Source organism: Miniopterus natalensis, chromosome 3 (assembly GCF_054644295.1).
Source record: "Miniopterus natalensis isolate mMinNat1 chromosome 3, mMinNat1.hap1, whole genome shotgun sequence".
Classification (NCBI taxonomy): domain Eukaryota; kingdom Metazoa; phylum Chordata; class Mammalia; order Chiroptera; family Miniopteridae; genus Miniopterus; species Miniopterus natalensis.
Window position 1 is genome coordinate 35174880 of NC_142083.1, and position 22868 is coordinate 35197747.

A 22868-nucleotide genomic window follows, 5' to 3' on the forward strand; every position below is an offset into this window, starting at 1 on the left:
GGGGAGGGGCGGGGGGCGGGCACCTGCGCCCTCCTGCCCAGCGGGAGTCCTGGCGAAGCGGGCGGGGCAGGCCTGGCTCGGCCCCGCCCCGGAGCCCGATCCCGGTTTCGGTGCCGCCGGCTGCGCGCGCTCTTCCGGCGCCGTGCAGGTGAGGGGGGTCCTGGCGGGGGGCCCACGTGACCGGAACGCGGGCCGGGAGGGGCCGGCGCCTCCCGGGCAGGTGCGCGGATGGAGAGGGGTCCTCGGTCCCTCGGAGCCTCCCGGGCCGCGGCGCCCGACGCCCAGCCCACCGTAACCTGCGGCCGAGGCCGGACGCCGGCGGTAAGGGGCGAGGGGGGCCGGGCCCCGGGTCAGGGCGGCCCGCGTCCAGCCTGGTCTCATTCAGGGGGCACAGGTGCGCGGCCGGACCCTGGCTGCGTCCCCGCCGCCCTTCCGGGCGGGGATCCCGGTTACCGGGCGTGGGGCGTGGCCGAGCCGGCTGCGTTTCGGCCCCTTTGGGGTGGAATCTCCGAAGACCGCGAGTGGACTTCCACTCAGAGACGCGAAGGCGGAGCACGCGCGGGACGAGCCGAGCCGGCGCGGGGTCGGGGCGGGGGTGGGACGGCGCCCGCGGCGCGCCCGGGAGACGCCCGCGCGGAGCTGTTCCGAGCCCACGGCTCTCGCGCGTGGGCGAGGGTCAAACCTCGGGGCCTTCTCAGCCTCCTGGAAGCCCCCAAACATCCGAAACCCGCCCCTTCCTTGGGCCCAGCAAAACTGAAGCCCGCTGAAGCGGTGGTTTGTGTAGAGGTGACGACGCTCTGCTCCTGGGACACTGCTGGGGGCGCTTCCCCCACCTGGATGGCTTGGCCAGAGGTGTGTCCCCGGGAGGGCCGACGGGCCGGCCTTGAAGAAACGGAGACCGCCTCGGGCCCGCGTGCCGGATCTAAGCGGGCTCTGCGACACCCCGTGTCCTAAGTTGTGCCCACGTTCAGCTGACTGTTCCCTTCTGACATCGCATATTTTGCTGTTTCACAGTTCTTCAGATTTATCCTTTTTGTTTATTATTTAAACATTAATAAGGTGGTCTAACTCAAATAAGTCCCTTTCACAGGTGAAGATAAATCCATTAAAGTGAAGCACACTTTTTTTTTTTTTTTACAGTGAGCTAAATCAAGCAATGGGGTACCCTTTCAATGCATATGTAGCGTAGATACTGAGGGGTATTGTGTAAAACTTGAATTTGTTGTGATTTTGCTCCTACCCTTCTTAGGAAAATGTATTTCAAAACTGTAGTAGTACTTTGTCTTTCTAGAATTTAAACTTTTAGATAGATAAAGATAAAAAACAAAGAAACCAAATAATTTTTGCCATTTATAGAGCTCCTACTTTGCATTGGGCACCATGCTGGGACTGTCACAGTTAATTCTTTAAAATTGGAGTGCCGCACTAGAAGACCCCTGAAATTTAGACGACTTCTCCATTTCCACCCATTTCCTGGGTGATTCTCTTTAGTCACTGGCTGTACACGCCCTTCTGTATATAGACTGCACACCTGACATCTCCACATGGATTTCAAACTCAGGCTGCTTCTCCCCAAGGCTAAACTGAAGGGGTGAAGAAATGTGGCCACTGAAATGATTTGACATCTGGGATATGCTTCAAAGTGAGGTGTTGCCACAGGAAATGAGGTTGGGGATATAGGTGAAACAAGATTGGTCATAAGTTGATAATCATTGAAGATAGTTGATGGGTACATTAGAGTTCATAATACTATTCTTTCCACTTTTATTATGTTTGAAAATTTCAATTAAAAAAGTTGCCTGGCCAGGCGTGGCTCAGCTGTTGAGCATCCACCTGGGATCCAGGCGATCGGGGTTTGATTCCCTGTCAGGGCACATGCCCAGGTTGCGGGCTTGATCAATGACTCTCTCATCATTGATGTTTCTATCTCTCTCTCTCTCCCTCTCCTTTCCTTTCTCTGAAATCAATAAAGATATATTTAAAAAAAAAAAATGTTTAATTCCCTGTATCTAGAACTTGACCTCCTCTTGCTATCTCCATTGCTACCACCGTGGCCCACTGGGTTATTTCAGTGGCCTCCTAGCCAGTCTGTTTTCACCCTTGTCTCCTGGAGTGTGCTATCTGCACAGCAACTGGAGTTATCCTATTAAAACAAGTTAGATATGTCACTCCTCTATTTGGAATCCTCCAGTGGCTCCTCATCTCACTCCCAAGTAAAAGCCAAAATCGTTTCCAATGGTTTCCAAGGCCTTAATGATCCAGATGGCCTCAATTCTGCCACTCACTGCTTCGCTCACTCTGCAGCTGCCACACTGCCCATGCCTTAATAGTTCAACATGCCAGGCACCCTCTCAAGGCACTAGCTGCTCCATCCACCTGGAGTGCTTTCCCCTGGAATACCTGCCTGGTTTCCTCCTTTGCCTCCTTTATTTCTATATTCAGATCTCGTGTTCCCTGTGAAGACTTCCTTGATCATTCTACTTAAAATTGTAACACCCTGCCCACAGTGCACTCCTGATCCCCTTTCTTAACTTTGTTCCTTAGCATTCGATCTATTTCACTTCCTTGTCTGCCATCTGTCACCCCCACTGGAAGGCAGAGATTTCAGTCAGCTTCATTCACTGACCCAGTTTCAGCATGGTACACAGCACTGATACACCTGGTACATAGCAGGCGTTCAGTAAATATTTGTCGAATGATCAATCTGCATTTTACACAGTAAAATAAAACAAGCCTTAGGAATTTCTAAATTGTTTAATATCATAAGGTAGGATTATCCTTTTAAATTTTGATACCACCTTCATAGTACCAAGTTCAATGCCATGTGCCCAGTTGAGTTTTCAAGTAAATACACACTTATAAGCAATTTGAGGGAGAAATTCATGTGCTGTAAACCAAGTAGTTACATTAGCAAATGCTTTCCTTCTTTTTGTATATGTGTCCAGGTTGTTGATTTCATGAAGAAAATCAACAGGTTTAGTAAAAGTGCTTTTTTAAAAAAATATATGTATCTTTATTGATTTCAGGGAGAGGGGCGATAGAAACATCAATGATGAGAGTCACTGATCAGCTGTCTCCTGCATGCCCCCTACTGGGGATGGAGCCCGAAATTGGGACATGTGCCCGGACGGGAAATCAAACTGTGACCTCCTGGTTCATAGGTCAACGCTCAACCACTGAGCCATGCTGGCCGGGCAAAAAGTGCTTTTTCTATGCCTTATTTTTTAGGTGGATTGAATACCCTTTAAGGTAACTTCTGAGTTTCTCTTTGGCAACAGCAATTGCCTTTTGATAATTGCTCTGAAAAGAGTGACATACATGGTCATTGCTGCTGCTCTGTGTTGTACTGTTGGGGAATCTTTACCTTTGGTGATTTTTTCTCTGAGAAATCAGTTTTCAAAATCTAGTATCAAGTGTTAATATTTCAGAGTGGGAGAAGCAATCCCCCTAAACTGACTTTCCTGACTTAGGAAGGAAAGAGGCTCTTCACTCCCTGTGTTTAACAGACTGCTTCTCCTGGGCCGTTCATTCCAAAGCAGATTTGAGTTAATGAAAATGAAGAGTATGTGCTGACTGATCAAATTTTGACATGCTCAAACTCTTAAATATGTTGATTTAGCTCTTTGAGGAAAGGACTCTACTTGGAATGTGGTAGAATCCTTTCTTGTTTAAAATTTAGTCTTATTTTAGTTTGTTTAGATTTTGTTGTTTACAGAGCTCATACATAAGTTAGATTTATTAATGTTTTAATTCAGAGCCAAGATTTAAATTTTTTATTGCCCTTAAAATTGTTTAGAATGATGACTATGTCCCTGGCTAACATAATTGTTACATATGCTTAAAATAGATATATTTATCTTATCATTTTATATATCGTAGTAGATATGATCATATTGGTTTCCTAAATATGATCACTTGCTACTAAGTGAATAAATCAGCATTGTTGAAATAATAAAAAACTAAACATAAGTGATAACTTTAATCTTGGCCACAGGTGTAGAAATCACAAATGTCGTCAAAGGATGGAAGATTCAGAAATCGAGACAGGCACTACGATGAGGTCCCAAGGGACTCGGCCTATGAAGATGGCACCATAAAAACCCTTCAGACTCTTCGTGACAGTGAGCTGGCTGTGAGCGCTGATCCTTTGCCACCACCCCCTCTCCCATTACAGCCACCATTCGGCCCTGACTTCTACTCAAGTGACACAGAGGAACCGGCCATAGCACCAGATCTCAAACCTGTTAGGCGCTTTGTCCCTGAGTCCTGGAAGAACTTCTTCAGAGGGAAGAAAAGGGACCCAGAATGGGATAAGCCGGGGTCAGACATCAGATACATCTCCGATGGAGTGGAGTGCTCACCTCCAGCCTCTCCAGTGAGACCAAACCATCATTCACCCCCCAACTCCTACAAAGATCCTTACGGAGGGTCACAAGGAACCTACAATTCCCGGAAAGAGGCTGAAACGATGCTTCCCCAGGATCCCTATGGATCTCTGGGCCGACACACTCAAACAGCTCTAACGTACAGTGAGAAGGTGGAGGCGTATAACCTGAGGTATTCCTACATGAAGTCGTGGCCTGGTCTGCTGAGGATTCTGGGTGTGGTGGAGCTGCTGCTGGGGGCAGGCGTCTTCGCTTGTGTCACCGCTTACATTCACAAGGACAGTGAGTGGTATAACATGTTTGGATATTCCCCGCCCACTGCCATGGGAGGCATTGGTGGCCTGGGCAGTATGTATGGGGGCTATTACTACAGCGGCCCCAAAACTCCTTTTATACTCGTGGTTGCTGGATTAGCTTGGGTAACCACCATTATTATTCTGGTTCTTGGCATGTCCATGTATTATCAGACCATTCTTTTGGACTCTAACTGGTGGCCCCTAACTGAATTTGGAATTAATGTTGCCTTGTTTATTCTGTATATGGCTGCAGCCATAGTCTATGTGAACGATATCAACCGAGGTGGACTCTGCTACTATCCATTATTTAATACACCAGTGAATGCAATGTTCTGCCGGGTGGAAGGAGGACAGATAGCAGCGATGGTCTTCCTGTTTGTCACCATGATTGTTTATCTCATTAGTGCTTTGGTTTGCCTAAAGTTATGGAGGCATGAGGCAGCTCGGAGACATAGGGAATACATGGAACAACAAGAGGTAAGGAACTTCACAATCTTTCATTTGTTCTTTTTTTTTTTTTATGTTATTTACTCCCTTGTTAAATATATATAGCTCTCAAAACAAATATTTTATAGAAGCCTTTTTTTTTTTTTTTAATCTGAGTTCAAAAGTCCTAGCTCAGTATCTGGCACACTAGGACTGGGGTAACCCACTCTAGAGTGTCACTGCTGTATAGCATTGCAAGTAGACACCAGGTGTGTAATGTAGTACAGAGTTTGTTGGCTGCATTATTACGTCTTTCTGCTGCTTAAGGGGAAAACATAGATACTGAATTCCTGCAAAGAAAAATAATAACATACTCAGTAAATAAAATGTCTTATCATTAAAGGAGGTTTGAGAACAATCTTGACTCTTTGGTATGGTAAGACAATAAAAAACACAAGTTTTCAGTTAGAGGAGAAAAGTGCTCATGTAAATATTATGATGATTCCCAGTTTCTTCCAGTGAGTTACATAAAGTCACGTAAAAACATGATGAACCACGTATGATTTTTTTTTAAGTATTGAGAAGCTGACTTGCAATAAACATACTCTGTGAAAACTTACCCAGGCATTTTGATGTTTCATCGTCATTTTAGGGAGATGAGCGTTCCAAAATGAGAATGGGAACCATGTACTTGATTTCATTTTGGGGATTTAACTAGTTAAATGTACAAAGGAGGAGGAGAATTAATAATACCTAGAGGATAAGACTATCGAAGCCTTATTTAAAATAATTTTATTTCAACAGTAGCAAAAATATTAAGTGTATGTTCTACTAGCTTCATTATACCCTGAAATAAGTTAATGTTTTGCTTTCTTCTAAGGAGGAGTGTAGTAGAATTTTCTATGACACTGAAAATGTCGTATTATTTTAACTTTTTTCTTAATTTTAAGTTAATTATATTATGCATATTTCTTTTCTCACTTTTCCAGAGATCTCCTAGATACTGTATAATTTCACATGGTGTACAGGGGTACACAAAAGTAGGTTTACAGTTCTAATACAAATAAATAATACAGTAATTAATAAATAATAAAAGAATAAACTTTCATGTACTCACAACTGTAAATCTACTTTTGCCAGCCCCTGTGTATTGGGCAAAACTATAGATAAAAATTAAATCCTGTCCTTATTGACTCAATAACCTATTTACTTATTCATTTACATATATATTTTGTTTTTACTCTTTTGCCGGAATCTTATGCATAACAACAAAAAACTTGACTAAGTACCTTATGTTATATGGAGAACCTCAGCATGTTTCAGTGTGGTCCATACTCTTTTGTCACAAAATATATTAATCTTAAAGAACTCAACATAGATTTAAGTTTTTTCTAAAAGTTTATCTTGCAATGTTAAGCATATTTTAAAATTTACATCTGTATATACAAAATAAAGAACTTTGCATTTCAATCAGTTTGAAATCTAGATAGTGAAACACACACACAGCCTCATAATTTTAGATAAATTTAATAACAACAGAGTTCTTAATGTCATTTCAAAATTCTACATTAATAGTATCTGTAATTATCAGCATAATACTTTCATTCTTTCCCCTTTGTCAACAAAAACTTGTTTCTGTCAGGCTTTTCAAAATTTGTAATTGGACTTGAATCACCTCTCGTATTGGAGGTTGTGTGTAGCTATAACTTCCTAAAAGGCAGAAAATGTAATGGCCTGTGGCTTTTTTCTATTAGCTTTATAGTATAACTGTCTCAAATCCCTTAATTGTGCAAAGTAATGGGAGAATAAAGAAAATGTCTAGGTGATTCGAAGCAACTTATCTAAGAGTCTCTACCATCTTCATATTTCCAACTCTGCTCTTTGGTCCTGATTGACAGGGAATTACAGTTATCTCATCTCCTCTGGTTGTCCACTGGCCCATTGAAATGTGGCCAAAAAAGGAGGAGGAGCATCTGAAAAGTAGAGAATCAACCAGTATAATTGAGGTTGGGCTATAAATGCAAATGGGTGAAAATATTTGCAAAGCAACTTCACATGCCTTTGAAAATTCATTTTAACTCTTTTTGGTCCAGATAAGTGAGCCGTCGTTTCCATCGAAAAGGAACATGGTAAGAAAAAAGTTCACATTATATTTTATCTCTAGATTTGTTAAATACTTTTCTCTCTTGTGTATAAATATACACGGTAGATCATCTTTCTGTAAAAGTGTATCTGTTACATTGAGGTCATAAGAGGGCTCAGGTTTTTTCTAATACGAAAAGGATCAATTATATAAGGTTATTGATAACTTCTTTTAATTTTATTAGATGAAAACGTATGCAAATGAACTGTTGATTCTCCTTGTATGTTTAAATTTTTAATCTTTTAAAAATGAAGGTAATTTCCCCAAACTTTCTGCAGTCTCTTTAAAGTTCTTTCAGATGCCAAATTTTGTTGTGTCAGGAAAGAAATCTCTGTTCCACCACTTACTGTGTGGTGGTAAGCAAGTATTTAACCTTCTAATGCCTTGATTTCATCATCTGTAAGATCAGAATAATAATTTCTACCTCACATGATTGCTGAGATGATTAAGTGAGGTGCCGTTATAATTATTACAAATATATTATAAATTATTTTAATCATAGTTCTACCTCATTGAAAAGTACTTTTTTAAGATATCAGGTATTATTTCTAAGCAAAAAATTGAGAATCCAACTCATTGATTAGTTTCTTTCTTTGAAAAGGGAGTATATTCACTTGGTTCAAAGTTCAAAAGGAGCTCTAATACAAAGTCCTCTCTCAATCCTATATCTGGTTTTCCAGTTCTCCTGCTCAGAGGTAACCAGTGTTATTAGTGTCTTGGTTTCCTTTCAGAAATGTGTTATGTATATATTTGCTCTCCTCCCCCTTTTACTCAATGGTAGCATACCATATACACTGTTATATTCCTTATTTTTTCCACTTAATAATACATTTCTTTTTAAAAAATTTTTTTGATTGCTTTTAAAGAGAGAGAGAGTGAAAGAGAGGCGGGGAGAGAGAGAAAGCATCAGTTTGTTTTCCACTTATTTATGCATTCACTGGTTCCTTCTTGTATGTGCCCTGACCAGGGATCGAACCTGCAACCTTGGCGTATTGGAACAACTCTCTAACCAACTGTGCTACCCAGCCAGGGCAAACAATACATTTCTAAGATGTTTCCTTATTAGCACATAAAGAATTTCTCCATTCTCTTTTCACAGCTCCATAGTATCACACTGTATGGATATACTATAGTTTATTTAACCATGAATGAACATTTAGGTTGTTTCCTATCTTTTACTATTAAAAACAATGCTATAATGAATAACCTTATACATATAAAAATATACTTGTGCATACTTCCTTTCATATATTTTGATTGTCAGATTGCCCCATAGAAATTTTACCAATTTCTACTCCCAGCAGTATGATAGGCTTCCTCACCCCCTGACCAACAAAGTGTGTTAGGAAATTTGTTGACATGTATCAGTCTGACAGGTGAAAAACAGTATCTTAGGTAGTTGTAATTTGCATTTCTCTTCTCAGGAGTGAGGTGGAGCACTTTTCATGTCATGTTTGCATTTCCTGCTCTATTAACTGTCATAACCTGTCTAGTTTTTTTTATTGGGTTGCTAATTTGTACAAGCCCTTTGTTAAATGCATACATTTTGAAAATACCTTTTTTGGGTTTTTTTAAAATTCTCTATAACACACAAATACTATTTGAAAATATTTTCCTGATATGATACAGTGAGAAAAATACTGCCAAAAATATTTTGTTCGTGGTGAAATAAAGGGATTTATGAAGTGGGCGAACAGTGTGCCCAAGGGATTGTGATTAATACTTCAGTATCATCACTAATTAATTCATTGAACAAACACATGCCTGTTAGGCTGTGGACCAGGGATATGAATACTACAGAGTATCATCTCCATTTTCCAGGGGCTTACAAACCTAGTGAAAAATAAAAACACAGACAAAAGATTAGTAGAATGTGATTGTGTGTGTATGTGTATGAGGGAGGGGTGAGAGAGGTCACAAACATCAGGAGCTATAAAATTAAATAATTCGCTTAGAGATTTGTGTTTCTCTGACATCTCCTGGGAAGGTCAGTTTATGGATGACAATGTCTCAAATTCAGTTTTGTTAATTGGTCATCTTTGGGGATTAGTAACTAGCAACGTTTTTTAAAGAGTCAGTTGCATTAAGTTATTCCTGACATGTATGTGGAGTCCTCTGAATTGCAGCTGGCAAGGCTCAACAGCTTTCCTGGGATTAGAAATCTTTAGAAATCAAGAGCTATCTGACCAGTTCTGACTGACCAGGCATGGAACACAGGAGACTGGTATTGAAGAGTTTCTCCATAAGGCAGTGTGGACCTAGGGCTACGAACGTGTACACTTTAAACATTGTTCAGAGAATTAGAGAGATACTACTGCACTTCATGTGTGTGTGTGTGTGTGTGTGTGTGTGTGTGTCTTTTTGTTTGTTTTGTACTTTGTTTTAACTTCCCTTGTGTTTTAGTTAGATTTGTGTTCATTTATTCAAGATGTATTGCTGTCAGGACATACGTTTCAATTAGACTTCTTCTAACTCAGTGTAACTAGCAGTCAGAATGAACTAAATGGACGCTCACTTTTATGCTGTCTAAAATATGCATATCAGATATACCTGAAAGTGAGGATAATAATAGTTGCCTTAGGAGGGCACCTGGCTAACGGGGGGGCGGGGGGGGTAAAAGGAGACTTTTCATTATGTGCCTTTTTGGACCTTTTAAACTATATATCATGTATACATATTATCTGTTCACATTTTTAAAAGTTTTTTAAAAATTAAATTAATGAATACTCATTTCAAACATTAAGATGAGCAATATGAGGCTGATGTTTAAATATTAATAACACTGGGCCTTTGTTTGCCATTTAAGTGCAACTTCCCTAGCTAACCCTGTGGGCTGCCTTCCAGTGTTAGTCCAGAGAACATAAGAGAGTTTGACCAGCTGGGAGTCATCATGAGGGTGGCTTTGGCAGATCATTGCCAATACTCTCATTCAAGGTTGCCAGTATTGCCTTAACCACTGGTAAGCCCTACACCCTTGGACGGACTGACTAGGAAAGTCATAAATACCACTCTGGCTGGGAATGAAGCACAGCCCTGTAAGAGTCCTAAAACAATGTTTGCTGAATGGAAGATGTCAAATTTAAAGGGACTTTGGTTTAGAAGATGGACCAGGATTAGAAGGACTGTTTATAATGGAAAAGGGGGCCTAGAAACTGACATATGAAGAAATTCACTTTCTAAGAGCTAACTCTCTTGTTAATAGGTGATGTCAAAATCTGATATCAGAGTTAGCAAGTCAGAGTAACTAACATTGGGAATTATGTTTCAGAACATCCTCGGGTACTCAAGGGAAGGGGTTAAAGGTGGTGTGCACTCTGCAGATCCTGACTGCTCAGCACCAGGCTGAACAGGACTGTCTCACTGAGCTGTGCCAGTGATGTGGCAGTGGTGGTCATTCTTGGCCAAGGTGGAATTTATGGGCTTCCTGGTCAGTCTCTTGGAGGTAGTGGGATTTACCCAATGAAATTAAGTGCAGAAGAGTAAAAGGCTTGTCCAAATTGGAGGAAGGTGCCCCAAACAATGGAGTGGTCAGCATCATTGGTAAAAATATGGCTGAAGCAGATTTCAAAACATGTGGGACAGGATTAGAAAGATCTGCCAGGGAGTTCAGGGTACCCTTTCAGGCCACCCTAGAAGGTTGGTGCCCAGCATATATAGGGTGTGTTTTAGGATTCAGATCCTGAGATGTCCTGGAATAGTCTGGAGTAACCTTAGCAGAGGTGGAACCCCCATTCCTGGGACTCCTTTTAAAATCCTATCAATCTAGTACATCCTTTCCAAGGCAACTTTTCTTGGGAGATGGATCACTGTGAATCAACTTATTTAGATGTATTTTACAGACAGACCTCTCTGAGGGAATCTCATGACTTAACTGAGGAATCTCTATTGGACTTACCAATGAGAAACCTTAATAGAAAAGGTTGGACCTCCAGCTTCTGATTGGGTCTGATTTCCACCTGCGTCCTTCCTGGTCCTTAGCAGGGAAGAACTGATAAACTGCCCTAGGAGAGGCAGTGCAGTGTGATGAAGAGAAAATAAACTTTGGGATCAGGCAAATCTGAATTGGAGTACACGGTCAGCTACTTACTAGCTCTGTGACCCTAAGGATATTACTTACCATCTCTGAACTTCAGTTTTCTGTCACTTGTTTAGAACTACCTACTAGGTTATTCCTTCTTTGGTATTTTAACAGATACAATTTATAAAAAGCAAATAAGATCATTTTTAAAATAAATAATATACAGACATAAAGTAAGATCAAATAGACACAGAAACAACTTCTAATAAATCCCTAAGTGCTGAGCAGATTTCTTTCCCAAGCTAGAAAAGCCAAAATCTAACTTGGGCATCAAAAGTAATGGTAGGGGTTTGGGATCGAGGGCTTTTGCATCATTACATTATACTCTCAGAGGGACAGAGAATCGGGAATTGGGCAGATGGGCACTGAAACACATATCTAGCTCTCCGTTTCTAACTTCACAGGATATTCATTCAGCCTCTTTTTAATTTGAAAGGCTTAGTAATTATATCTAAAGCGTTACTTATCCCGTTGCTTAATTACTTTTTCTTGCCTCACAGTAAAGCTTTTCTGATATTTGCTGACAAAACTAGTTTATGCTAGAAGCAGAGAACGGTTGTGTCTGGGGGTTTGTGTTTATAACCAGGAACACTGCTCGGAGAGTGGTCTGACCCAGGGCTGGAGCCGGCGTCCCCACAAAAGCTTGAAACTGTTTGATCCTTCGTCTCCTGTCTAGTTTTGGACGTTTTCCCCCAATAGGATTTTCTGAACTGGTGATCAGGGAGGTTCACCCTAAAAGAGTGGAAGAAAACATTGAGCATAAAAACAAAACGAAAAAATTAAAGCAGACGAAACAGTCTTTGTGGAAGTATTCTGGCTTCTTAAAACTTCGTCTTTATATTAAAAGGTAGATCTTGGAAATAGAGATGGATAAGTAAGGAAAAAACCCAAACCTCCTCCAAACTACCGTGCCAGATGTGAGGACCTGGGCAGAATTCATGACTTAGACAAGGGAATCTGAGCTGGCAGCCCGCGCCTGCTCTCGAGATCTATAGGGTCGGCTGTGTCCATAGCCGCCGCCTCAGCCAGCATATGTGAAATGGATTGTTAAATAGTTGGGAGCTGAAAAAGGAATGCCACACAATAGACATCCATTTACTTAAGCCCAAGCGGTTCCCCCTGATGTTTTATCCCATGATTCAGTGTCAAGATTAAACATACAAGCACTCATGAGGATGAAGAGATGACATCCTCGCCAGTGGAGAACAGAGTGGTTTTCCTCGGGTTTCTCTGCTCCTGATTTGCACTCTTGCTGCTTTGGGTGCCTTTCTGCTCAGAGCTGATCTGGTTCCTCTTCACTTAGCACCTCGGCTGCAGCTTCTCCTTTTTATAACCCTCCCCTGGGGCTGGTTAGCAGCCTAGAGTCTGATCATCTGATCTGGGCTGCGGGCTTTGGTGAGTTAAGAGCTAGTGGTTTTTAGAATGAGCTAATGTTAGACCAAACCTCAGAGTCAGCCTCAGAGATAGAAAGTCAGGAAACAAAGGATTTTAAAAGCTGCCTGGCATGGTTTTAAAATCTTATTTTATATTTGTTTCCAATGAAGGAGGGGCCCTCCCAAGCCACTCTCAGTTGAGTTTAACAAGCATGAGCCAAGGGTCCCTGGGGGCAGTGGAGGGGAGCTGACTGCCCTGAGGAGAAATCACTGTGCTCAGCTCAAGCTCACTTCCTCCAGCAGTATGGCATTGCCCACCCTGCCCAGCCAAAACTCATTTCTAGCATGCTACCAGAACTTAAGGGAACTTGAGGATTGAACAATATACAGTTAAATACACCAGTTTCCTCATGTTACTCATTAAAAGTATCAGTGAGCCAGAAAGTTCAGGGTTTTAATTGTGGCCTTTGCAGTTCACAGCTGTGGGACCTTGGAGAATGTATTAAACCTCTCTGAACCTGGCTCCTTTATGTGTAAAATGAAGACCCCTTTCCTGGCATCCACCGGCCTCACCAACTTGGTTGGTGTTCTGGGCACTCTTTTCCCAGCCCCAAAACTACATCTGTCTTAGCCTGCCCCCAGTCTAGGGCTGGTTTGCTGGTCCTTCCACTCCTGCCCTTCTCTAGGCTATTTTAGCTCTTAAGACCTGTCTCCACACTTCCTCTCTGTGCCATTTCATCTCTTTTGAATGTACCATTTCTTACTAAAAAGGCCTCTAGGAGCTCTCCAGTGTAGAATCCCAGGTGACTTAAAACCACCACTTCCAGGATCGTTGCCTCTTCAGGGAATCGCAGGTTAGGGCCACATGGGTAAGTTAAAGACATCCACCACCTCCACTCTGGATTCTTTCCGGTCCTTTCAGATAATGAAAACAACACAACTCGTTTGCGTCTCTGGCCTCCTCAGTGGCTGCTTATAACTGATCCATCCCAGGTTCTGGTGTCATTTTTTTCTCATTCCACTTAAGTAGACATGTTCCATTTCTGTTCCCTGAATTTCTTCTTTTGAACTACATTTTTTATTCTTTTACAATTAGTTGGGATATAAATCCTAAATAAGTACAGTACTCAACACCCCCACATTCACCATTCATCGTCCATCTTTGACATGCATGCGATTGGGGCGGAGGGTGTTCTGCCTGTTTATGTGCTCTCCCGTATCCCAGCGTGTCCCTTCAGCTGTTACAGAACAGAACAACTTTGTGAATATAAAACGTGTAATTCCGAAGTGATGTGTTAATTGCTGTTTCTACTTTTCTCCTTCTTGCCCCTCCCTCCATTTTCTTCTAAGAATAAACTCTGGTGTGTTTTTTCTGCCTCTGGTTGTAAACAAATCTTTTTCTTCCCAACTATAGTGTGAAGCAGCCAGTGGGGACAGGAAGAGAGACCCAGAAGTTCATTTCAAAGAATTGAGAGCAACAAAAATGAAACCTGAAGTACTGAGTGGACACATCCCCTCAGGCCACATTCCTAAGCCTATCATGTTGCCTGACTATGTGGCGTGAGTATCTTATAAATCCTTCTTCAGGATGGAATTGAGGGTTTCCATTGGGCTTTTCATTTTCCTGTTTGTCTCCAAGTTAATCCTCTCTGTTTAAATCATTTACATGTGAATAGTCGTTTGTTACCTGCGAGGTAGTGTATTGAGTTGAAGCACACAGTGTGGACAGTCAGGAATAGCTAAGCTGATTTGGTGTTGAGCTTGTTTTAGTGAACAGGTTATAGCTCTGGTTAATTTCCCCCCAGAAAGTACCCTGTGATTCGGACGGATGAGGAGCGAGAGCGCTACAAGGCTGTGTTCCAGGACCAGTTTTCAGAGTACAAAGAGCTCTCCGCCGAGGTCCAGGCCGTCCTGAGGAAGTTCGATGAGCTGGACGCAGTGATGAGCAGGCTGCCGCATCATTCGGGAACCCAGCAGGTCAGTGTCCGCAGCTGCCTGGGAACACCCATGGCGAAGACGGGATGAAACCTGACCTCTTTCTTTTTTTTTTTTTAAATATGTCTTTATTAATTTCACAGAGAGGAAAGGAGACGGGGAGAGAGAGAGAGAGAAACATCAATGATGAGAGAGTCATTGATGGAGCCCACAACCCGGGCATGTGCCCTAACTGGGAATCGAACCCCGATCGCCTGGATCCTAGGTCGATGCTCAACCGCTGAGCCACGCCTGGCCGGGCAACCTGACCTCTTTCGAAATGTAGAGAGGCCGTAACCATGTGGGTCTGCTGTCTGTGTCTAGGAAAGTCACTTGAGGTCGTCAAGGTGACTAGTCAAGGTTACAATTCAAATTATATAATTTAATGTCTCCAGCCTTCAATTATTAAACAGTATTTTATTTTCTTATTTAAGTAAAGTATAAATTTCATATTTGTTATAAAACTTAGAGTAAAGTTAGAAGTAACATTATATTAGCTATTTTCAAAAGTTGAATAATATCAACCTCTTAATCCCAATACCTAATAACATGAAAAAGAACTTTCCAGTGGGGGTGAAAATGCTGCTTGATGAGAGCTGATGTGATCATTATGTGCCAGGCACTTTACAAGCGTCATTTCAAATAGGTGCAGCTTCTCAACCCTGTGAGGTGCTTATGGTTAGTGTTCCCATTTTACCAGTAAGGAAACTGAGTCTGCAGGAGGGTAATGAGCTTGCTCCAGGTCACACAGCTGGCAAGCCGTGGCACTGGCACTCAGTTCTGGTTTCATGCAGGCAGGGCCTTTCTCTCTGTTCACCCCTTAATCCCAGGGCCTGGCACACAGTAAGTCCGCAAACGTTGTCCAGTGAATTGGAGTTTTGTGTGTGAATATTGTCATTATAGTCTTAAGTAAAAATTGTTTTCTGTTCTAATTCCCACTGTACTTTGAGACGTTCTTGAGATATGATGTGAGTAAATGCAAGTGTTTTAATTCAAGTATACAATATGCTATTTTTAGGAACATGAGAGAATTTCAAGAATCCATGAAGAATTTAAGAGGAAAAAGAAGGTTAGTAAAACTATTTTCTTCTTCAAAGTATATTCTTACCCAGGTACAGTGGAGACAACTGACTTTAGATTCTTTTAGCTAAAGTGGTTCTTTTTTTGTATTTGTTTATTGATTTTTTAAAGAGATGGGAAGGGAGAAGGGGAGAGAGAGAGAGAGAGAGAGAAACATCCATCAGCTTCCTCTCGTATGCACCCCAACTGGGGATCGAACCCTCAACCTGGGTATGTGCCCTGACCGGGAATCCAACTGGCAACCTTTCGGTGCACAGGACAACACGCCAGCAACTGAGCCACACCGACCGGGGCTTTTTCTGTATTTCTTAAGATTCTACTTGTTAGGGAACCAGGGGTGCCTGCTGGACACCTTTTCCTCCCAGCTCTGTTCTGATGACATTTGCTCTGTCCTGATTTAGCCACCCAGGGAAACGAGCACTGACACAGACCTCATCACCCACATTTCCTTCCAAAAGATTACGTTACTTTACATGTTTCTAACTCCATCTTTAACGTAATTGCACAAATCAGTAGAGGCCAAAAAGAGCTTTCGGTAAACGTTTCTGTACTTATTATTTACTTTGTATGTACTTTAAACTACTAAAGTTATAGGCACCTCAGCTCTTTGTACTTCTCAACTTTACTGTGAATCTAAAACTATTCTGAAAAATAAATTATAAAAACCTGTGGAGGGCTTACTAGGCAGATTTTGAAATCTGCGGGAAAGTCTGCTCTGAAGGGTCATTTCTGGGTGATAATGTGTGTTTCTGTGTTCTCTGCTGAGGAAGCAGAGGCTGACATAACAACTGTGTTTCTTTTCCAGGATCCTACGTTTCTGGAAAAAAAAGAACGCTGTGATTATCTAAAGAATAAACTTTCTCACATAAAGCAAAGAATTCAAGAATATGATAAAGTGATGAATTGGGATGTACAAGGTTATTCTTAAACCTTATTTGAAACCACTTTTTTATATCAAACAATATTTATTTACTGTCTTTTTTTATGTTAGTCTCTGCAATATTCAAGAAGCAGGTGCTTCCTGAATCAGCTTCTAGTTGGTTTAGTTGGTCTGCGATGTTAAAACAATCTACTTTCACATCAAACATTTCAGAAAAATTTCAAATTTACTAACAATGGAAGACATCCTGTATCCATCCGTGTACAGTTTGTGTTTATCTTGTTGAAATTAAAAGCGATTTAGAGATCTGTCCTGGGGTGTGAGAGCAAGTAGAGTATCAGTTCTGGTGCTGAGAATGTCCCGATTCTGGTGCCTTAGAAGATCAGTTTTCTCTGTTTTTACTCAGGCCAGTTCCTAAGATTTTCTAAGACAAATTTCTCTTCCTAGCCAAAGGTGTCATTTTTTCCCTTGAAGGGTTTGAATCCAAGATCAACATTTTCAAGCCTGATGATCTTAGGCAAGTTGCTTAAATCTCTCTATGCCTATTTCCTCGTGTGTACAACGGGGCTAATTATAGTGCCTACCTCATAGGGTGGTTACAAGGATTAAATGAGTTAGTGTTTGTGAAGTACTTAGAACAGAGTCTGGCACATTATAAACACTGCATTAGTATTTGTGAAATCTATAGAAGTGCTTGTGAAATGAATAAACTATCTAGAATAAGTCGCGAGGAAAGGTCCGTCCTTAACGAGCGAGCCCAGCCAGCTAACCTAAAGGCCATGTGTCTCATGACCTTGTCCTTTGTGCTGTTACCACATGTAGCCTTAAGCAGATGCCTCCACATGGCTCTGTGCCCAGTGGGGTCCGACACAGCCTTCCCATCTTTAATCAGCATCACTGTGCACATCTTCGCAGCCCAGCCGTCCGGTATACGTCACATCACCCGGAAGCACTGTGTGAATGTTGTTGCCTTTTTTCTGCTGTTTGAATGTTTATCCTCAGGCCCCAGGATATTACATTTACTTAGAGTCCCCCTTTCATTTATTGGGATGAGTCATCTTCCCAAGAATTATCTTGGCTTTGGGGCTTTACTCATGAGACATGTTTTATTTTTATTAGTATGGACAATGAACCGCCTTAAAAAGTTTTTTTTAAATTCCTTGTTATTGAACCCTGTTCAACATGATCTCCCAGGTGCAGAGATACAGTCTCTGTGTAACATAGCTGCTGTTCCAACAACTGATGTTCAGAGAATTTCCTAAAGTGAAACTACAGAGAGACATGGTAAAGCAGAGGGTTGAAAAGTGTTGATAACTGAATGAAACTCCTAGTTCTTCTTTGTCAATGAAATCTTATGTCATGTTTATTGTTAATATCTTAATACCCTGGTTCTCAGACTATGCTTAGGGCCCTAAGAGTCTTAAGAGGTCACACCTAGGAAAATGTGAGGTCCCCTCTGAAAGCCACACCCCCAACTAAAACAGCTTCATTTTCTATTTTATGTATTGGGGCCCCATGCTAACATGTCACTTAAGAGCACCAGTGCTTTAAAAACAGAAACAAAGATGAAATAATACCATTTTGGTAGACTATAGTTAGATTAATATTGAAAGAAAGCATTAAGGAAATTTAACTTTGCAGAACTTTATTTTACTACAATTGTAAATGTTAATTTTTGAAAACCAATGTTGTAACATGGATTTTTTAAATGTTTATGTCAATACCTAGGCATATTAAAATTTGTTACCTGTCGTTTTGCTTTTCTAGCATTCCTGTGTTGACTGGGCGTGTTCTTGAAAATATTTTCCATTATCATAAAGTAAACTAGAAAATCATTGAACACTTCTAGGCCATGACATTCAAGTGGCTGTTTCCTCCTCCCCCATTACTTGTAAGAATTGAAAGTCAAGGCCCCTGTGTTGGTTTCCACAGGCTGCCATGACAAAATACCACAATCTGAGTGGCTTAAAACAAGTTTATTGTCTCTCAGTTTTGCAGGCTAGAAATCTGAAATCAAGGGGTCAGCAGGGCCCTGGCTGGTGTGGCTCAGTTGCTTGGGCGTTGTCCCTGTACCAAAAGGTTGCTGGTTCGATTCCTGGTCAGGGCACATGCCCAGACGGTGGTCTCAGTACCCAGTAGGGAGCATGCAGGAGAAAATAGATGTTCCCCTCTGACATCGATGTTTCTCTTTCTCCCTCTCCCTTCCTCTCTGAAAATCAATAAAAATATTTAAAAAAAAAAAAAAGATGTCAACAGGGCCAAGCTCCCCCTGAAACCTGTGAGAAATCCTTCCTAGCTTCTAGTGGCTTCCTGTCAATCTTTGGTGTCCCTTGGCTTGCATATGTATCACCCAAATCCTGTTTTCACATAGCTGTCTTATGAGGACACCAGTTATACTGGGTTAGTGACTCACTTTCAGTGGGATGACCTCATCTTAATTACACCTGCAAAGTCCCTGTTTCCAAATGACATGACATTCTGAGGTACCAGAGGTTAGGACTTAAACATAGCTTTCGGGTGTGGAACGCACAATTCAACCCATCACAGCCACCTTTGGCGAGGCGTGAGATTCGGAAGCAAAGGTAATTCTCTGTACGTTTTTTCCCTCCACCTGACTTTGACATATATTCCAACTTGAAAGTTAATATGAGAATATGTCAGGATGTCTAAAACTCGGAAAGAGAAAAGTGTATGTTCGCTTATTCACTCATCCGTTTGCCAGTTACGCGCCGCATGCTTTCATTGAGCAGGTGGTGTAGCACTGAAGACACAGTAGTCAGCGGACGGATGGAGCCCTTGGGGTCACTGTCTAACGGGATCCGAGTGAGAAGACAGGGTTGGTGATGCAGTACGCATTGTTATGTGCATTTCTAGAAAGGGTTGTGTAAGGAACATCGAGATGCACCCACGTTCAAAAGATAAACAAGATAGGAAAAATATGTAAGTTTTTGTGACTCATTTATTTAAAAAAAAAAAAACTATTGTGGAAAAAATTCAAAAACAAATGACTATAAGAGCTTACAAAATAAAAGTCCCACCACTATCAGTTCCACTCCCTGATGATATATACTGTTGGGAGCGTATCCTTTCAGTCTTTTTATGATAAATATAATCATTTAAAAATTGCCTACTCTAATACTGGGTTTTTCAATGGGTTTTTAAAGGAGAGCATCGGAGAAGCTGTGCCATTGAGTGATAGGGGGACCCTCCTGAAAGAATCTGGGGTAGTGAAAGGTAGGAAGGATGGGTCAGTGCAGCAGGAGAACCACAACCAACACTCCATCTCTTACTGTATGACCTGACAAACGAACCTCTCCAAGCCTCCGCTTCCTTATCTGAGGATGTAATACTGCCTGATGAAAGTGTTGTGAAAATTAAATACAATAAGTACATAAAATAACAGGAAGGGGCTTGCTCCATAGTGGTGGCTGGATATTCAACTATGCTTTCCATTGAGTTAGATAATGAGTTGACTACTTTAAAGGTAGAATATTAACAGGATTATTTAATAATAACAATGACAAAAGGCTTTTTCAGAAAGTATATAGGTAATGCATTTATTGTAGAAAATTTAGAAATTGGAAGATAAACTTACACTTTTCCAAATACAAATAAAATTGCTCATAATTCTCCCCCCCCCCCCGAGGTAGTCATTATTAATATTTTGGAACATATCCTTCATTCTCATCTTAGGTATGTACAGGGTGGGGCAAAAGTAGATTTACAGTTGTTCATGTGGAAAATAATGCAGGAATAAACTATGGCCTTAGCCGGTTTGGCTCAGTGGTTAGAGCACATAACTCCGTCGCAGCCTAGATCCCCGGCCCCAGCCCCAGTAGGGGCACGTGCCGGAGCCAAATGATAGATGTGTCTCTCTCACATCGATGTTTCTCTATCCTTTCTACTCTCTAAAGAAATCAATGGAAAAAAATCCTCAGCTGAGGATTAACAAAAAACACTGTTTCGAGTACTCACAACTGTAAACCAACCTACTTTTACCCCACCCTGTATTTATACAAGCTTGTTATATAAAGAAGAGTTTTAGTATTAACAAAATATTTTTAAGTTATATACTATGTTGTGTTTTAATTAAGAAATAATAAAACTCAATCGTGATTTTTCTGAATTTAGAGTTTATGTTTTCTATTTCATTTTAATGCAGCTTAGTTATTTTAAAGCTGTCGATGCTCACATCATATGGTGGAAAAAGCAAGGAATGGGAGTTAGGTCTAGGTTCAAGTCGTGTGACCTCACTTAACCCCCCTGAGCAACCAGGAGCAGATGGGATCAAAGCATCTGAAATCCTATTGTAAACCATAAAGCTCTATTAAAATCCTTACGTTTAGTTCTACATTCTTTGTTCTCATGTTATCAGTAAGAACATTTCATTAGTTGAAGTGCAGTTCATTATTAATAACTTGAGCTGTTGATGAGTATTTATTAGATAACCAGGGCTTCTTTGAGGGTCTGTATATTCTGGCACAGCCTACTGGCTACAATGGCACTGACACATTCAAATTCCATTCCGTTCCATGCCCATTTCAACTGATTGATGACGGAAGCCACAAGGCCTACGCCAATGTGAAAGGAGGAAGGAGAGGAGAAGGCTTGGGAACAGGGCAGCATTTTCCAGTTAACAGGACATGGATTTGGCACCTTACTTTCTTCTTTATAAAGAGGGGGAAAAGGTCCCCAGATGTAAGGAGCTTATCGTGCATTCTATCTCCAGGTATGTAGTTAAAGACTTAATTCTGTTTGCCCTGTAATTTGTTTAATGGATAACCCTACCATTTACTTGCTTTGGAGGAACTGAAGTTATTGCAAGATGTTAGACCCATAATAGGCATTTACCAAGACAGTAAGAATTGTAAGTAGCATACAGGGTTGCTCTTTTTACACAAAACAAAAACTTTTTTGTTACCAATTAGAACAATAAATAGTTATAATCATTTTGTAGAGAATTTTGCCAGGAGGACTTAGCAGTCAGGATTCTTATAAGTCACAGAAACCTAAGCTGTGTGATTTAAGGAGAATAATTTGTTACCATCTACTGTCTAGCTTACAGAATTGCTGGGCGGGCTGGAGCACTGAGCTGGAGGCTTTGCAGCAGCGACAGTGTCCAAAATTGCACCTACAGTCCCATCTGGTGGGAACAGCTGTCCTGCTGCCCTCTGCACCACCAGCCCTACCCCCCATGATGCTGGTGCCCTCATGACTCAGATCCCATTGACTCAGTGAGAAGTGTGCTGATGGAACCCAGGTCACTTGCCAGATTCATCACTCGGGGAGTTCCCCAAAAGTATGAAGGGATTTGTATGCTGACAGCCAAAAAGAAGACAAATACCACCTACAGAATAGTAGTAGTCCTAATTGTGAGTGTATCGTGTAAATTGGATTTATCATGTTCTGTCATAAATAGGCCAGATATACAAATGACAGCCAAAGCCAGAATATCCTTAACCTTAATGCTTCCAGAGCTAAGAAAAAAGACAGGAAGGGTCCCCACTAACGTCCTAGACATAGAAAATGTGTTCCTGGTTTCTAGGTTTGAGATTCAGAAAATATTACTACCCAAGAGCAATGCAATACAATAATTTCCTGTTCTTTCCAGATCAGGTCAAATCTTCCTATTATGTGCTTGTATGCACCTGTACCTCTCACTGAAATGAGTACAAATGTTTACCAAAAGGCATGTACAAGATTGTTCCTAGCAGCTTTACTTATAACAGCCCCAAATTAGCGATAACCCAGATATTGATCAACAGTAGAATAGTAGAAATGAAAAATAAATTGTGGTTAAGTCATAAATACTACAGAGCAATGAAAGAAAAAAAGATGAACTGCTGTTACAAAACCTAACACAGTGTTGAACAAAAGCCAAACAGAAGTACATACTGCATAGTTTCATTTATATAAAGCCCCAAAACAAATGAAATTAAGTGGCGGTGGTGGTCTAAGAATAGCAGTTATTTTGGGAGAGCCAGTTATTAACAGGGAAGAGGTATGAGGTAGCCTTCTGGGGTATGAAAATGTTCTATGCACTGTGCGGAACTATGCACTGAAAATGTTGTATTTCACTCTACCCTTGAGATTAGTTCATTTTATGCACTTAAATATGTCTGTTCTGTATCAGTAAAAAAGTTATTTTAAAACTCTAATCTCCATGGATACAGACAATAGTGTGGTGAAGGCCTAGAGAGAGGGTGGGAGGAGGTGGGAAGGGGAGGAGGGGG

General features: G+C 41.3%; 1 protein-coding gene across 3 annotated transcripts; it reads left to right on the plus strand.

Moving 5' to 3' along the window:
- The first annotated feature begins 110 nt into the window (after window positions 1-110).
- On the plus strand, window positions 111-18386 carry MARVELD2 (MARVEL domain containing 2). 3 transcript variants are annotated; one of them, XM_087815405.1, is made up of 7 exons: window positions 111-148; window positions 3995-5158; window positions 7201-7236; window positions 14116-14261; window positions 14507-14678; window positions 15694-15744; window positions 16561-18386. In XM_087815405.1, the coding sequence occupies exons 2-7, from the start codon at window positions 4010-4012 to the stop codon at window positions 16681-16683; spliced, it is 1677 nt and encodes a 558-aa protein (XP_087671531.1). In that variant the 5' UTR covers window positions 111-148; window positions 3995-4009; the 3' UTR covers window positions 16684-18386. The 3 variants fall into 3 exon arrangements, with proteins under 3 accessions (XP_087671531.1, XP_087671530.1, XP_087671532.1); XM_087815404.1 differs by lacking the exon at window positions 111-148 and adding an exon at window positions 240-321; XM_087815406.1 differs by lacking the exons at window positions 111-148; window positions 7201-7236 and adding an exon at window positions 240-321.
- The last annotated feature ends 4482 nt before the right edge of the window (window positions 18387-22868 follow it).

What these genes read in the sequence shown, in the direction of transcription:
- MARVELD2 (XM_087815405.1), top strand. Translation starts at nt 4,010, where the DNA reads ATGTCGTCAAAGGATGGAAGATTCAGAAATCGAGACAGGCACTACGAT. An exon ending in AATACATGGAACAACAAGAG is followed by an intron (nt 5,159 to 7,200) that starts GTAAGGAACTTC and finishes TTTTTGGTCCAG; the next exon opens with ATAAGTGAGCCGTCGTTTCC. An exon ending in AATTTAAGAGGAAAAAGAAG is followed by an intron (nt 15,745 to 16,560) that starts GTTAGTAAAACT and finishes TTTCTTTTCCAG; the next exon opens with GATCCTACGTTTCTGGAAAA.